Source organism: Podarcis muralis, chromosome 3 (genome assembly GCF_964188315.1).
Source record: "Podarcis muralis chromosome 3, rPodMur119.hap1.1, whole genome shotgun sequence".
In the NCBI taxonomy this organism is placed as follows: domain Eukaryota; kingdom Metazoa; phylum Chordata; class Lepidosauria; order Squamata; family Lacertidae; genus Podarcis; species Podarcis muralis.
In genome coordinates, this window is record NC_135657.1 from 48,058,264 (window position 1) to 48,075,551 (window position 17,288).

A 17,288-nucleotide genomic window follows, 5' to 3' on the forward strand; every position below is an offset into this window, starting at 1 on the left:
CACTACCTGTTCCTGTTGCTGCTAACATCCACATTCAGAAAAAGCTCATAAGATAGTCAACTGACCCTATGCATTCCTTAAGGAAGTATATAGGTACTTCTCTGGGGTCATTTGAAACCTAATGTACATGGTTTGGCGTATTTGTTTTACACCATCCAAGGCGTTCCTGGTTTGAAAACCTGTCTGGTTTCAAAGCTTGATGTAGCCTGACTTACCTACATTTATTACATGGCTAAGCAAAAATGTATTGTTAACTTCTGGGCTTTTTGAATACGGTGGGATATAGAATTATTTAAATACTTTAAAGAGTTATACAGATTTTTATTTCCAACTATTTTCACAAAATGGTAGATTATCATGTCTGCTTGTTGGAGGATTACAAGGATTTTTTTTATTGTTGCTGTTGTTTTCAAATGGCACAGCATGCCTGTTTGCCCTGTGATTTTTCCTTTGGGGCCCATCATAAAGAAGGAAGCAAATAAATGTGAATTTGGAAAGAAAGCACCCTGCTTATTCATGGTATGTTAGAGTAACATCAAGCCTTTGCAATTTTGTCCACTTCTTTTGTTTGGGGAATCGGTATAGCTAGTATTTAAATACTTCTGGTGAGACTGAGGATGATTGACTGGAGGTTTGCTGATAGCATAATATTGAAGCCACCTCTTTGGGATCAAGATACGACTTCCCCAATCGTGCTAAATGTTGGGTGTGTTTTCTGCTCTTCTTTGCATTTCCTTCAGTATTGATGCACTGTTAATAAGAAGCCTCTTGGGTTTGCCAATTGGAAGGTCGGCAGTTTGAATCCGTACAACGGGGTGAACTCCCGTTGCTCTGCCCCAGCTACTGCCAACCTAGCAGTTTGAAAGCATGCCAGTGCAAACAGATAAATAGGTACTGCTGCGGCGGAAAGGTAAATGGTGTTTCTGTGTGCTCTGGTTTCTGTCACCGTATTCTGTTGCGCCAGAAGTGGTTTAGTCATGCTGGCCACATACCCAGAAAGCTGTCTGTGGATAAACGCCGGCTCCCTCAGCCTGAAAGCAAGATGAGCGCCGCAACCCCAATGTCGCCTTTGACTGGACTTAACCTCCAGGGGTCCTTTATATTTAACCTTTTAGCATTTATGAAGTCCTTTCTGAGTATTCAGTGAGATTATTATCTCAGTAACCTGTACAACAGCACCTTAAAGGTAGGATAATATAATATTAGACATTTCCATAATTTTGGGTATCCCCTTTATATAGCTCTAGCCGTTAATCTGAAAAACCTAATTGGTGACAGGATGTGGCACAATGCTTGGATGAGAACACACTGGGAGCCCCATTCAAGGCAGGTCCTCCAATTACCCAAAGGAAAGAGCCTAATTTGGAAGTATCATTAAAGGACAGATAATTGCCAAGTTATATATATATATATATAACATGGGTTTTTTTCCGTAATCCAAACACTGATGATACGGCACCTCCATTAGTTATCTTCTGGAGTGCTCTATTCATAGTGCAAGTTGTAACCTTTAATATCTTAAATGACCCCAGACCACAGTACCTTAAGAAACACCTTGTCCCAAACCTATTCAGATTGATGTTGGGGGGCTCTTTGTATTGCCGTTTGAGGTTTGACAAACAGCCACAAGAAGCAGAGCCACTTGTGGGACATTCTCCCAAGGGGCTAGGCTACATATTTAATTTCTTTTCAGTTGGTCTGTTTATTTCAACAGGCTTCTCGTTGCTTCATTTAAACTGATTATCACAATGATGTTTTGAGGTTTAATGATTTTAATTTTTTATGATATTTAAATGAGATTGCTGCTGCTTTGAGTATTTTATATTAAAAATGGGGCTATAAATATATCAACAGAAATAAAATGACTCAGTCTGTCTCTTGCCCACCCAAATAGAAGGATAATAACTTGTAGATAGTAAGAGCTGAGGTTGCAGGTGCTTTTGAGGAATGGATGATGTCAGGTGCAAAAAGTAGTAGTAGTAGTAGTAGTAGTCATAGTATAACGTCCTTCAAAAAATGAGAATACAAAAGACATAGTAAAGCAAAACAAAAAAACCAATAACCCCCCCACAAAAAAAAAAAAAACACAGTTGAAAAACCATAGAATGCCAACCAGCTGAACGCCTGGTTGAAGAGAAACATGCCTAAAGCTATATAACGAAGGCGCCAGGTGAGCCTCCCTGGGGAGAGCGTTCCACAAGTGGGGAGCCACCACAGAAAACGCTTGTTCCCATGTTGCCACCTTCCGGACCTCTCCTTGGAGGGAGCACACAAAGAAGGGCCTCGGGAACTGCCCACTAGCAGTACTTCAGCCTTTTCCAGATTGAGCTTCCATTTGTTGGCTCTCACCCGCCCATTACTGAGGCAAGACAATGTTTCAACACATCCACTGCCACACCTGCAGCTGTAAAGGAGAAGTAGAGCTGTGTGTCAGCAGCATATTTGGATGACATATACCAGAACCCTGAATGGCCCCACTCAGATGTTTCATGGAGATGTTAAATAGCACAGGGGATAAAACTGAGGAACTCCCCATTGAATGCTCCATGAGACCAAAAAAACACTCCCCAGGCATCACCTTCAGGAAACTAACATCCAAATATGACCAGAACCAAGCGGCGCCTCCTACCCCTTACTTCGTAAGTCACTTCAAAAGGATACCAGGGATGATCGTATCTGTCAGAGCTGCCCTAGGTCCCAGCTCACAAAGGACCAACGCCAGTTCGTTGTTATATAAAACAGTCTTTATTAAAGCTCAGTTTCGCTTTCACAGCTGCGGCGCGCAGCTCTAAGTCTCAAACTCTAGACCGCCGAAGCTCCGTCTGAATCTCCTCCCCCCAGACACCAGTTTAAGACTCTAGCCTTGCTCCACCTCTTCCTTTGTTCTCTTCTCCTCTGGGCCCGCCTGTCCGCTGGGGTCTCGCCTCTCCTAGACTCTTCTGACGCTGAGTCTCCTGAGTCCTCCCCCTCCCTCCGGCGGGCTTTAGGACCTGGTTCCCAATCTGGGTTTCCTGCTGTGCCGCGTGCCTGTACATTCGAACGTGGCGCGTGCGCCCAGCCGGCCACCTTCCTCCTGACCGTTACACTGCTCCTGTCACTGCTTCCCCCTTCGGGGAGGCTAGCTGCACCTGACTCTCCCTCCGTTCCCTCACTCTGCGATGGAGGTGTGGCCACCCCTGACTCATCCTCTCTCCCTGCTGGAGGAGAAGCTGGCCCTGATACATGTGACTCTTCCCCCTCACTACGTTCTGGTGGAGGAGCTGGTCCTGCTCTCCCGCTGCTGCTTTGGGAGTCCCCGCTGGCCCCTTGCTTCTGGTGTGTCCCCCCTGGGACCCCCCTTGCCCTGGCCATCGGCGCCCCCCTCTGGGAATCTTCTGGTTCGCTGGAGAGACTCATGGAATCTCTCGGGCCACTTTCATACTCCCCTACGCTGCCCTCAGATTCTTCCCCTTCGCTCTCCATCTCCTCTCTCCCCTGTGCCTCTGCTCCTGAGCCCCTGACAGTATCGAAAGCAACTGAAAGGTTGAAGAGAATTAACAGAGACACCCTAATCCCCCCAAAAAGACTCTTGTTGCCATTATTATGTATTATGTATACAATTTATTCCCCACCCTTTCAATATTAAAAACAGTTTAAAGCAAATTAGACACAGGAACAGAGTGGGTCATGACAAAATACATATCAGTTCTCAAAGGCCAGGGTAAAGAGGGGCATTGCCCATCTCTTACCTCACAAAATGGGAAACCTAAAAAGGGTCTCTGGTGAATATCTGGGCAGGTTATAGGGGAAGAGATAATTCTTCAGGTATGCTATCCCCAATATATTTAAGGCTTTATAATTGGGCTCCAAAATGGGCTGGAAACTAGTGCAGATGATGAAGCACTGGCAAAATATACTGATATCAACCAGTACTTTTATTTTCATTCTTTATCTGTGTTACCTTCTAGCAGTATCTTCTTTTCCAACCTTTTGATTCAATATTGCTTGATAATCAGAATATTTATTTATTTTTGCTCTGGAGCTGCTTTGGTGTCTCAGGTGAGAAGCCAGCATGCAAATTAAACCTGCAATATGATACACACCTAATAAAATTATGGTGAGAACCTAGAGGATTTAGAGAGAGGGTGAATCTAATAAAAAAGGAAAATGTGGCTTACTAAACGCTGAGATTAAATAGCATCTACAATTGGGGCTGAATCTTGATAAGTGAACAGGAAATTATGAAAAAGAAAAGTGCTGCAAAGAATAGAAAACTATTCTTTATGCTCCCTTTTTAAAAAAAATCCAAACAACGATTCTTATTTGACAGAAACTGACCTAAGACTATATTTTCACTGGGGTTGCTTAAACGGCACATCTATTAGAATAGCATTATTAATTCAAGTAAATAAGGCATTGGGATAATCCAGTTAATGAATATCCAACCACTGTCCAAGTGATAATCAGATACAAAAGTATGTTGAATTTCTCTTGGCAGAACAGTACAGATGGCTTGCTTACTGAGCAGTTACATGCAACAGGCAAAGTACAATATTATGGCATTTGTGTGGCACCCTAGATGTTGGTGTAAACAGATACCCTCACGCTATCCCCTTAATGGAATAAAGATGTTGCTAAATGCTATTGATAATTTTATCAATATTATAATCGAAAGATACTTCAGTTTTGCCATTTCAAAATCTCTAATTAGGACTCAGTGGGATTATAAAAACAGTTGCTAAGCAAGGAAAAGATCAAATGACGTCTGGGAAGCCACCACCCCCTTGTGGAAGTTTATGTTCCTTTCAGGGGATTTGTTATTCTGCCAAAATAAAGCTGTGCGCCTGACATTTCATACACTGCTAGCAAAAATGGCTTGTCCAGTGTTATTTTGAGTGCCTCAGTGTCTTGACTTCCTTCTGTGGGGTCTGTTGCTTCATCTGCTGTCCTGGGAGTGAGCTCCAAAAGCTGCTGGTTTATGATCTGGAAGCAGAAAGGAGCCCAGTGAATTTGAGAGTCTGGATGAGCGGAGTATGACAAAAAGAGATGACAAATGGCAATCCACGTAAATAAAAAGGTATAAAAAGTGCTAAGCAAAAGGACTTGGAATGCAGCAAGAAGCAACCCATAATGTTTACAGAAGACTTGTTGAATCACCTTTTCCCAAAGACTGACTAGGCCTAGGGCAATAAAGTAAAAGTACAATATGGTCCTGTATTAGAAATATGCTTCACATTAGCAATTCATCTTGGCTGAAATTTCCATACTGATCAGTGATCACTCCATACATTTAGATAATAATCCCTGACCATTGGCCAGGCTGGCTGATTCCGATGGGCGCTGGATTCCAACAACATATGGAGAGTCATAAGTTCCCCATCCCTGGTTTATATTAAGAGGCAGTAGAATGCCAGACTAGGTCATTGTTTCATATTCACATAGCTAACATAGAATCCACATCTGTTCTTTCTGATATTATTTCCTTGAAGTATTTACAGACCACTAAACATGGCCAAATATCACCATGGTGTGTTATGGCTACATGCAACTAACAAGCAGTTTTCCCAGAAGAATTCAGATACTGCCTGGGAGTCAACACAATCTTCTGGAGAAGCCTGTTGAAATCGTGTTTGTAGCATCTGACAAAACAGGCATAATATTGGAGGGTGTCCAACTTCAGTGGCCTTTGTGCTCTACAAGGCAGGTGTCACTCTGCTGAAGGACCTGCAAAGGAATTTCAGACGTGCCTTTTCCTTTCCTTCCATTTCAAAATATGTAGATAATCAACACTCTGCCATATTTGACAACTTAAAGTATCTTGAAGTGTTGCTTTGAGGGGTAAATGACTGATTATAAGCCTCCTTAGCAACTTATTTGGAGAGAGTGTTATAAGTGGAACAGGCTGAACATGGGGATAAATATATGTGGTGATGACACGGCAGTTTATGAAGGTGAAAAGCATGCTTGGCAGGCTGAGATTTTGAATGGAGTTGCAGGCATGCTCAGCATGTTCCCTGCAACCAATTTCCCATTAAAAGTGTTCCTTGGTCTAGTCGTGTTTTCCCCAGCAGAGACTAAAATGTCTGCTTATACATGTAAATACATATTTGGAAACCTAAAGGGAAGAAGCAAATGGGAAGGGGCTGGTTCTGGGCCTTCTTGGTGGTGGCGCCCTCCCTGTGGAACGCCCTCCCTTCAGATGTCAAGGAAATAAATTATCTGACTTTTAGAAGACACCTGAAGGCAACAGTGTTTAGCGAAGTTTTAAGACTGATGTATTTATTATGTTTTTAGATATGTTTTAAGATGCCCAGAGTGGCTGGGGAGACCCAACCAGATGGGTGGGGTATAAATCATCATCATCATCATCCTTCTCCAAAATGTCTGGTGGGCAGTAGTGCTGTTAGGCTACAGTTTGAGACAACACAGAGAGCTCCATTCAGCAGTATTATCTGGGTGGCCCTAAATGCAGCTGTACTGGCTTAACATATTTTTAAGAGCAGTAATAACACATTACTATCTAAAAAGTCAACTGCTCAGTGAGTCCAGAGTCTAAAATTGCCTAACATGGGACACGGGTGGCACTGTGGGTAAAAGCCTCAGCGCCTAGGGCTTGCCGATCGAAAGGTTGGCGGTTCGAATCCCCGCGGCAGGGTGTGCTGCCGTTGTTCGGTCCCAGCGCCTGCCAACCTAGCAGTTCGAAAGCACTCCCGGGTGCAAGTAGATAAATAGGGACCGCTTACTAGCGGGAAGGTAAACGGCGTTTCCGTGTGCGGCTCTGGCTCGCCAGAGCAGCGATGTCACGCTGGCCACGTTACCCGGAAGTGTCTCCGGACAGCGCTGGCCCCCGGCCTCTTGAGTGAGATGGGCGCACAACCCTAGAGTCTGTCAAGACTGGCCCGTATAGGCAGGGGTACCTTTACCTTTACTATCTAAAAAGTCAATTGCTCAGTGAGTCCAGAGTCTAAAATTGCCTAACAGTAAACACAATTTCTTGCTGGAAAAAGGCTAAGAACCCTTTTATTCTCTCTCTTCGTCCTCCCTTTCACTCAACACTGCAGTCTTTTGAGGCGTCTTTTCATTTTTAAAATCATTCATCTGTATGTAACGTCTTATCTCCCCCTTTGTGCTCTGATTCCTTGAGCCCTTGTCTTCTCATAGCGTTGTCTTTGGTCCCATGCCTTCCCGGCATCTGCTCCAAATGTTCATCTTTCGCTCACTACAGATTTTGCTCTCTGCAACAACTAGCCTGCTCTCTATTCTGTTGTTTACATGGACTTTGTCTCTGTGTGGAAGATGGAAAGCGCCTGCGCTTTTGCGTAGAAAATAGACCGTACCTTCCCAACAGTTATGTTGTTGTCACTTAGTCGTGTGAGGTTGGCTTTATTTCCAAGCAGGTAAGACAGGGGCATTTTGCCAAGGAGTTCCTGTATATCATATGTGCTTTCCAAGCACACCTTTGGCAAAGTCAGCTGGATTTGTCTGAAGAAGATGCAAGAAGGGAGAAAGAGAGGAAAACATATTATCAAATTTGTGTTTGCTGATTTATATGTGGAGATCAGGGCCGGCCTGCCCATGAGGCAGACTGAGGCACCAGCCTCAGGCGGCAGAATCCCGCAGGGCAGTGTCCCTGTAGGTGCATTGCCCACCTCTGACACCAGAGAAGGACTCGCAGAAGCTTCCAGTGAGATCTTGCAGAGCTGGCACAAGTTGTCTTGAGAGTTCTGTGAGATATCACAAGATCTCACTGGAAGCTGCTGGCACCACCAGGCAACTCCAGTGAACGAGACTTTGCCCAGGGGGGCGGGGAGGGGGGGGAGGAACTTCCTGTTTTGCCTAGGTGAAATAGGGCAGGCTGCCCCAATGGAGGTGCAAATTTAGAAAAGTCAAATGTGGCAAGGCAAGCCAGCTAAATCCCCACTGTCAGGTCAAGTCTTCAATTTGCACCACACCCCAAGGGAGCACAAGGCTGGATCTAGACGCATCAAAAAAGTGTTTCAGGAAAACGTGTTGTAAACCTCATTATAGGAAATCACATTGGCGAAAGACAGGACTCCACAGAACACTGGTGTCACAGTGTTATAACACATAAAACACTTTTTCTTGACTAATATAGCTGGGTCCTAAATCAGCTCCTCTCCAATCCATTTACTGTACTTCCAATTAATTTCCATCAATTTAATTACCTTAGTCATTACTTCCCAAATCATCTTTAGACAAAATAATGTAATAGAATTATGACAAGCAATAAAAAATACGTCTTCTTGGGGGAAAGTTTGGTGTGATCACGTTTTGGCTATTGCCCTTATATATTTTTTAATATGTGTTTGCTATGTAAGGCACCCTGAGAACTTTGGGTATAAGATAGACACAAATATGGTGAAATTTTTAAAAAATTACCTTACTTCCCCAGATAAATATCCCACCCAACAATCCATTTTCTTCCAAAGTCAAAATCTACCCATTCAGGGCACTTTAGAAAATGATTTGGGGCCCATGCATCTATTTCTATCAACACCATGCTCTTGGGCAAAAACTCTCATGGAAACCCTTTGAAATTTGAGTAAGAGGCAGAACAGAGATGATTCCTATGTCTGCCCTCTCTCATAGCATGCTCATAACATCCACCTAAGTATCAGAGGAAATAGATCTTATTTTGTTCTGGGCTCCGTGAGGATACTTAATCCCTCACGGATGCCCAGCACAAAATAAGGGAGGGCATGCATTGGTCCATTTCCCCTCTTTCTTTTAACAAAGTAAAGAAAAAGGGAGCTCTTACCTTCACCAGACCTCTCCTTGGTTTAGCATACAGAGATAATAAGTGAGATTATAAAACAGATTTAGGAGTGGAAAGGAGAAAATTAGACAGCCCTGTTATTTATTTATTTTTAAGGCAGGGGGTGCAAATACTCTTTGCTGGCATTTCTAAATACCTGTTGATCAAGATTTAAATGTTGTTGTCAATGACAGGTATTACTATTTGGACTGAGGTGGCCGAGTTTAACTTGGAGATACTCTGTCATTACCAGTTCTCTGGCAACTGGATCTAAGTGAAAAGAGACAGCTATCCCACCTGACTGTTGCTGGTCCCACAAATATGTAATGTTGCATAAACAAAGTATACCTTGGGGACAGTCCCACCAGCCATTCGTTGGAAAGAACCTTCATGGAATATTGATTTTCAACACTGGCCAGGTCACTGTTATTGGTGGGCTGCAAAAGCAGCAGAAATAAATCCTGGCTAAGAGGAATTTTGATGGAAGAAATGTTCTGGCTGGGATCACATTTATGCTGAAAGGTACCAGTTATTCTCATCATTGGTACAGGGATTGTTTTGTGTGAACTGAGCCAGAATTCCTGAGGTTCTTTCAGTAGGGAGGCTCCCTTCAGAGAGACTGAAAACAAAAATTGGAATATGGTTATAGGGAGAAATGAGTCGATTTTTTAATCCATTTGGTTGGTTCACAAAGTGCCACACTGGCGGAAATTTCTTTTAATCCATTATTTAAAACATTTACTCCCCACTCTGTTTCTTTAACAGAATTAAGATGACTAACAACAGCAATTTAATATGACGTTTTTTAAAAATGAAGAACAGCAAAATAAAAACAGTAAAATTGACTGTTATATTCAATTAAACCCTCCTCCCATTTTTTGGCAGAGTGGTAAAAGAGAAAATCCATAATTCCTTGGGGTTATTCTAGAAGAAATCACTAACGGGTGGAACAATAAATTGATGCAAAAGTCAGTTACACACTAACGCTACTTCAATGAATTGGGCTTATTGCTTTCGATGCTTTAGTTGAGATTTCTGCATTGCAGGGGGTTGGACTAGACGACTCTCCGGTTCTCTTCCAACTCTACAATTCTATGATTCTATGATTTTTAGTTAAGGAATCTTGAGGACCCTCTTATTCTATACACCTGAAAAAGATAAAGGACCCCTAACAGTTAAGTCCAGTCACGACCGACTCTGGGGTTGCGAGCGCATCTCACTTTACTGGCTGAGGGAGAAGACGTTTGTCAGCAAAAAGTTTTTCCGGGTCATGTGGCCAGCATGACTAAGCCGCTTCTTGCAAAACCAGAGCAGCACAAGGAAATGCTGTTTACCTTCCCACTGGAACAGTACCTATTTATCTACTTGAACTTTGACGTGCTTTTGAACTGCTAGGTGGGCAGGAGCAGGGACCAAGCAACGGGAGCTCACCCCGTCACAGGGATTCGAACCGCTGACCTTCCAATCAGCAAGCCCAAGAGGCTCAGTGGTTTAGACCACAGTGCCACCCGTGTCCCTTCTCTATACACATAGTGCTGTGTAAAAAGAACCAAAAAAACCCCATTGACTCCCCAAACCTACTAGAAACTTTAAGCATGCACTTGGACTGTTTAGAAGCTTTTTCCTTTTTCAGTAGACTTTGGAGCCACGTTAGATGCTCCAAGAATTTCCAGTGGCTGTTGTGTGAGCCAAGGCGTATTGTTATAGGAGCACACTACAGATTCCTCACCTATTTGCACATCTCTACTGCTGATTAGCTATCGTTGCTTTGAAAGATGGGGGAAATGTAGAGAGAGTGCCCAATGAAGGCTTCTCTTGAAAATATTGATGTGCGTGCGCACATATCCACATAACACAGCAGACAGGCTGATTTCATTGCCGCAAGATGTTGACTGAAATAATTTTTATGGGAATTGCTTCTGTTCTTTAAACCAGATGAAATCAATTATTGCTCCCTCAATATCTATTTCCTGTGGTAGGCGGGAACAGAAATTCAATCTGCAGAGCAGTATACTACAAGGCTTTGACTTCCTGTGCCAGAGACAAACTGTGGCAGTAGCTACTGCATGTGATATTGCCTATGATATTTAGCTGTCCATCTTTGAAAACAGCTGGTGTAAAACCTAGCTGGGCAATTCTTACATTAGCACAGTCTTAGGGAAGCATGTGCAAGCCATCAAAGACATGGACTTACCAGTAAGTGTACAGATATAAATTTCCAGACACGCGTTAGAGGATTTCCCACGTTAGAATAGAAGATTTAATACTCAAAAAGTGAAGAGCATGGCATTATGGGGTACATAAATTCAGTTCACCTGATGAAAATTTGATTCCCTATAGAATTGCTACTGGTTTCAACAAGTAGGAATTCTCCCTGCTCACTTACCTTTGAAACGAGTGTAAGTTGCTAACAGGAGGTTAGTTTCTGGATCAATGTCTGCCAGCAAACTCTTACTTTGGTGGGTGCCTTTGACAAAAGCATTCATTTCTTCTGCTGCCTTTGTGGGGTTTGTAAAGTCCACAGCTCGTATGAAGAGATTCATGTTTGGAGAGACCAAATCATTGACAAAGGACTTGGATAAACGGATTTCGGGGGCAGAGAAAAGGCAGGAGAACTTCGAGAAGAACAGCTGATCATCTTCTTTTGCGTGAAATAGACTTTTAGCAATGCTGCTCAGAACAGAGAATACTTTGCGCCCATCAATTCTGTAGGTGCAGTTTGGATTAACGGATGAGGAGTCAAATCCTAAAAAAATCTGCAATTCCTTTGCTGTTTCACCAGAGGCCCCTATATAGAAGGCTAGCAAGGACTCATAGCTGAATGTGGGGGACAGAAGAATATTTTCTTCCTTGTGCATTTTCCTCAGTTGTTCATAGAAGCGTGCACCAATAATATAAATTGGGTCTCTCAGCTCTCTCTGTAAATGACTTCTTCCCTCGCTCATGTTTCTGACACCCTCCTCATGTGCCGAACTGATGTGAGATAAATTTGAGACGGGGACAAAATTATTCACCTGCTGTTCCCTGTCTTCCACTTCCTTGCAACCAGTTAGGTTTCCTACATCAAACAGGTAGAATGGGTGGACGTAGACCCGGTCACAGCCCACAATGGTAATGCAGAGAAGGAAGCACAACAAACTCACTCCGGGGTTCATGTTTGACTGCAACTTCAGCGATGTCTGTTGGAGAAGGGAAAAAAGCAACAAAGGGAAGTTTTGTGAGTTTGCCAAGCATTTATTTCTGCCAGGTAAAATGGCCACTCAAACCACAACCAGTTAACGGGAGGTACTTTGTTATAATCTTCTGCCCTGGGTGGAAATGGTTCTAGTCTGTGGCTTGCTAGGCTTATTGGCCCAGGCTCTGAGATTAAAAGGCCTGTACTCACCCGTATCACTTAACAAAACCACGATCAGATCTAAGGGTTACTATGCAAAAAAGCTGTAACTGACTGTGATCACATCGTGTATTTGAATCACGTTTTAGATCAGTGCCCCCTGGTTCCCAAAGAGGCCAGGGGGCACTGGAGGTGCAAAAGACTATCATTGGATCAAGCTCATCAGTTTATTGGATTATGAAGAAATGTGCAATTAATTGTTACTGTCTTGACTTTCATTGTGCTGTTAACTTCCCCAGTGCAGGCTGCTATTCTGAGTAATGCTTTTTATATGGTAGGGTAGAGTAGGGTAGGGAGCACTGGGGATGAGTTTATGGAACCAAGGGGATAGTGGGCTGAAAAACAAGGGGAACCTCTGCTTTAGAACCTGGGGATCTGGCTGCTTTCTATATCACAACTACTAGATGCTGTAAGCTTTCTTTCTTTTCCTGCTCAACCAGGAATCATGTGAAAATATGAAGCTGTCTTATAAAGAATCACGCCATGGGTCTATTTAGCTCATAACTGGCTATTGGGCAGCAAGTCATAAAGATCTCAGATAGGGATGATGGTGGTGGTGATGATGATGATGAATACTATTATTATTACCCTATGACCTGAAATCCAGGGGGTTGGGCTAGATGACCCCTGGGACCCCTTCCAACTCTATGATTCTATTATCCTTATTTATGTAGGCTGTAGAAGAATGAACTTGGGACTTTCTGTACTCAAAGCAATAGTGAAACCTGGTCACCTACGCAATGGGTAAGAGCTGCATCTCTTTGCTTTTTTTAATTCCCCATTTTAATTCATGCATGAATTTTTAAGAACATTTTTATAAATTACTCATTGGTATATGGCACCACTTAGACTGAAAACAACAGCAAAAACCAGAAATCACTGACTGTTGCTGGAGATGCAAAATGCCTAGAACAAATATATTCCACATTATGTGGACATGTACAAAGATCCAGATATTCTGAAATTCAGTATTCTCAGAAATTTCCCAAGAGATTCAATGGTAATACTGTTTGGTTAATACTATTTCTATTATTTCCTCAAACCACTTGGCAGCTGCAGCTGGTTCACAATCCTTGCTAATAATAATAATAATAATAATAATAATAATAATAATAATAATTTTATTAATTATTTTCCCAGCCCCGCTGGGAGGCTTACAGTACATATAAAAACATCCCGCTTTATGTTGTCCCATCTGGCAGTAGTTTAATATGACCTTTGAAAAGAGAAGACCCTTTCCAAAATATCTCTGTTAGTGCTGTGCCCTTGCATCACCCAACAGAGATGGTCGGGCCAGTTAGTACCAGCTAGAACTTGAATATGGTCCTTTGTTTGAAGACTTGTCCAGGCCAAGTCTGGTTTAAAGATTAAAAAAATAAACAAATCTGAGCACAGAGGAGGGACCCTGAAGTTGCACAGCAGAGTCAGCCGGTTCATAGGACACCTGGTCGTGGTCTTCCTCCTATGATGAGATGTGCCACATTTCTATTTTAATTAGAAGAACCATTTCTGAACTTGCAGCTCTACATGAGCTTGTACAATGTTTTATGCAAATCTGAGTCTTCCTTCCCTACCCATTTTGCAACGCTTTTTTTTGCAGTGTATAAGGAGCCACTCCATCTACATGCTCTGGAAGACTGATCATTGTGGGCAGAGGCCCATATACACAGGGCTTCTCCTGCAGACATCCATGCCTAATAGCTCAGTTGGTTACAGTGTGGTGCTGACAACACCAAGGTTGCAGGTTTGATCCCCGTATGGGACAGCTGCATATTCCTGCCTTGAACTAGACAATCCTCAGAGCCCCTTCTGTGGCCACTAAGGCAGGGTAGAGAATCTGTCAGACCTCTGAGGTAAGGTCAGAATTACAACTCTGCAAGTTTTCTATCCAAGATGCCATTTATTTATTTTTAAATGCATGAAGCAGCCTAGTTACTTTTGTGGGCGGAGAATCTTTCGTTATGCAGATAAGTAGGATGTTTCCCTCCTTTTTCTTGCACACGTCTCAGCTTTTGAATAAGGTTTGGTTATCTTTCTCAGACTGATAGCATAAGGACCAAGAGCACCACAACAATTTCCCACTCAGAACATCCCACACTTCACCACAAGACTCTTCCTAACTGAAGACCACAGCCTTTTCACCTCTTCTGACACCATCCTTTTCTCTCTTCTCATGACTGTTCCTCTCATTTTTGCTGTACTGAACATCCACAGTAAATAAAAAGGTTTCAATCAGCTTCTTGGCTATTTCATCTAACTTCACATAGGTGTTAAAATATTTAATTCCCTTCCATTTTTACTACCTCTCTTTACATCTATTTGCAATCTGTACATCTCAAGGGCCATTGAGGAAACCCAGTCAGATGTGTGGGGTATAAATAAATTACTATTATTATTATTATTAGGGGAGTTAGCCCTTGACTTCTGCAAAACGTTGATTCTGCCTTACGGCTGCAAAGGTATATGTTGCAAATTAATGTACTGCACTTAGCTAACCTGTTTCTTGCCATCTTTGAGAAAAATAACAATTAACCTTGTTAGCTTTAGGACATAAAATAATGCACACACATTATCTTAGAGCATATATGAAGAATCCTAGTGGATCAGTTCCAAGGTCTCACTGGTCCAGCATTCTCTTATGACTCCTGCCTTCCAGATTCTGCTGGGAAGCCCATAGCGCCACAGGCAGGACATGAGCAGAACAGCATCTCCTACTCCTAAACCCCAGCAAGTGAAATTCCAAGGCAGGCTGCCATCACAACTATTTATAGCCTTATATTCCATGAACCTATCTAAATCTCTTTTTTAAGCTATCCAAGTTGCAGCCATGGCTACATCCCTTGTTGAGGTGCAGCAACCAGAGCTGTGCACAGTATTCCATGTGTGGTCTCAACATACATTTGTATAAAGGCATTATTAAGGAGGGGGGAGAGAACGTCAAACTGGAACACATATGAATTTGTGAAAAGGATAGACACTTATTTCCTACCAACAGGGTGAAATAATAATATGAATAACAGTAATATTTAGACACTCCCTTTTGCATCATTTCCCCCTCAACAATTATAAGGTCTGCAAATGAGTATATACACCTCTCTCACACTCACTGTCTTGTGAAGGGGATCTTCTGCCGTTTCCTGCGCTCAGGATCTGACTCCAAGTGACAATTTGTGCTCCTATTTTATCCCCGATTGCCTAACCTAAGTTACACATTAGCTGCCCCCTCTGCTCTCTGACTCCAATGCACAGTGTCCTGGGATACGTGTTTTTCCATGTATTTGTAATCATTGCTCTTTCCTTTTCCTCGTGAGAAGAGCAAACATTGGCTGAGGAGGCCGCTTCATCAGTTCCGAGTTTGCTGTCTGCTCACAGTATTTTTCCTCATCTGTTCTCCGTCCCCTAAAAGAGAAGCAACTCAAATGAGGACCTCATCCTGCAGTGGGAAACAATGGGACATAGCAGGAAGTTGTGTAAATACTCTCTAGCACAGCTTTTGTATATTCTAAACAGGGACGGTGCTCTTCAGGGAAAAGCTCAGGCCTTAAGAGTAGAACTCAGTGTCATGCTAAGGCCATCGTTCTAATATGGAATTATTTCCCCACTCTTCCCACCACACGATAATCTGGGGTTTTTCTCAATCCCCCAGAGCTCATTGGAGTTCAGTGCACAGGGAGAAGAGGGAGAAATGCCCTATTGTAGCAATAGGATTCATTGCAAGTGCAACCATTTAGTTGAATCCAGCCCTTAAAAATTAGGATCTTCATCATAATTATATAAACTTTTGTTGGGGGAAAAACTTCATTTAATAAAAATTAAATGAACTGTTTAAAATTATATGATTCCCCCCTCTACAGTATTATGTTTTTAAATGTTAGATAACAAGTGAATAATAATAATAATAATAATAATAATAATAATAATAATAATAATAATAATATATTAAAAATAATACACTACGCACACACAGTGCTTTTTTCTAAAAAAATGTTTAGGGGTATTCTCATTTTCTTACTCATATTGAAATACTGCCCCTCAATGAGGCCAAACTTAGATTCACAAAATGTTTAGGGGTATGTGTACCCCTGCGTCCCCCCCGAAAAAAGCGCTCTGTGTGTGTGTGTGTGTGTGTGTGTGTGTGTGTGTGTGTGTGTGTTATCAAAACAGCATTTGCAAAACAGAACATTTCCCACAGTCACAAAATGATACACTCTCCTGTAGGAATCTGCATGGTGGAATTACTATTTTCATGCTGGTATGCATGCAACAGGACCTAGAGACTGATTCTCATGATCACCTGTGAAACAACAGATATTATTAACTCATGATATTTGGCTTTAAGCTCTTTTCGTTTTGTCCATTCATGTTTCATGTTTCTTCTTGCTGTTGTGTTTAATGTAAAATAAAATATATCATTTAAATGGCACCTGAATGGGGGCTGGGGAGTGCTATAATTCATCAGCCATGATGTCATGGGCACTGTGCGGCAGGCGACACGACACTAGCACAAGCCCATTTCGCAATCTACACTGCACTTATGACCACAATGGATGCCCTCACTCGGAAACAAACATTGCATTTCCCGAAACACGGATGTTCTGAGCATTGGGACAAATGTGGTTTCTTCACATCAGAAGTGCAGCCTTGGACAAAGACGTCTGGATTTTGCACAACTAGCAATTTGTCAGTGGGAAAGAAGAAATACCTCTTCTGGTGTTGCACTTACAAAAACTGCCAGGATACGTAGAAATGGCAACTGGGCTGTATTGCAAATGGTTTGTCTGTTGCTCCAAGGAAGGGACTTGATTAAAATAAAATAGTGGAGGGGCTCTGCTTTCAGCTTGCATAAAGGGACTTAAAGAACACAAGTCAACAGAGTGGAAAAGGGGAGATTCCCTCCCAAATACTGTAACAACAATCAAAGTCAACTTAGTCTGTTGCAGAAAATAAATAGCAGAGCGGCTTGTGGTATCTATGCAAAGGCCCATCTGTCAATTTTTGTTTCTCCGTTTTCCAGTCTTCAGCTCTGTTCTCCACATTTCTACACCAATCTGCATTTTTAAAAGTCCTCCTGAAAATTATTCAGCAGTTTAGTGCAAATTTCTCCCACTAAGCACATCTTGCACACTTCTGGGTTTTTCC

General features: G+C 42.4%; 1 protein-coding gene across 2 annotated transcripts; it reads right to left on the reverse strand.

Annotated features, from left to right (window-relative positions):
* Nucleotides 1-3,577: 3,577 nt before the first annotated feature.
* On the reverse strand, nucleotides 3,578-15,407 carry AGT (angiotensinogen). Of its 2 annotated transcripts, none has more exons than XM_028723995.2 (5): nucleotides 15,257-15,407; nucleotides 11,142-11,934; nucleotides 9,104-9,374; nucleotides 7,317-7,461; nucleotides 3,578-4,962 (listed from the first exon to the last, which is right to left on the reverse strand). In XM_028723995.2, exons 2-5 carry the CDS (start codon nucleotides 11,908-11,910, stop codon nucleotides 4,774-4,776), a joined length of 1,374 nt encoding a protein of 457 aa, XP_028579828.2. In that variant the 5' UTR covers nucleotides 11,911-11,934; nucleotides 15,257-15,407; the 3' UTR covers nucleotides 3,578-4,773. The 2 variants fall into 2 exon arrangements, with proteins under 2 accessions (XP_028579828.2, XP_077781926.1); XM_077925800.1 differs by having other exon boundaries at nucleotides 15,242-15,305.
* Between the last annotated feature and the right edge of the window lie 1,881 nt (nucleotides 15,408-17,288).

Bases quoted from the DNA above. Each gene is read 5' to 3' on its own strand.
- AGT (XM_028723995.2), bottom strand. From the start codon at position 11,910: ATGAACCCCGGAGTGAGTTTGTTGTGCTTCCTTCTCTGCATTACCATT. The intron at 9,375-11,141 runs GTAAGTGAGCAG...TTTTGTTTTCAG, and splicing joins AACTTACACTCGTTTCAAAG to TCTCTCTGAAGGGAGCCTCC. The intron at 7,462-9,103 runs GTATACTTTGTT...CATCTTCTTCAG, and splicing joins CTGGTGGGACTGTCCCCAAG to ACAAATCCAGCTGACTTTGC.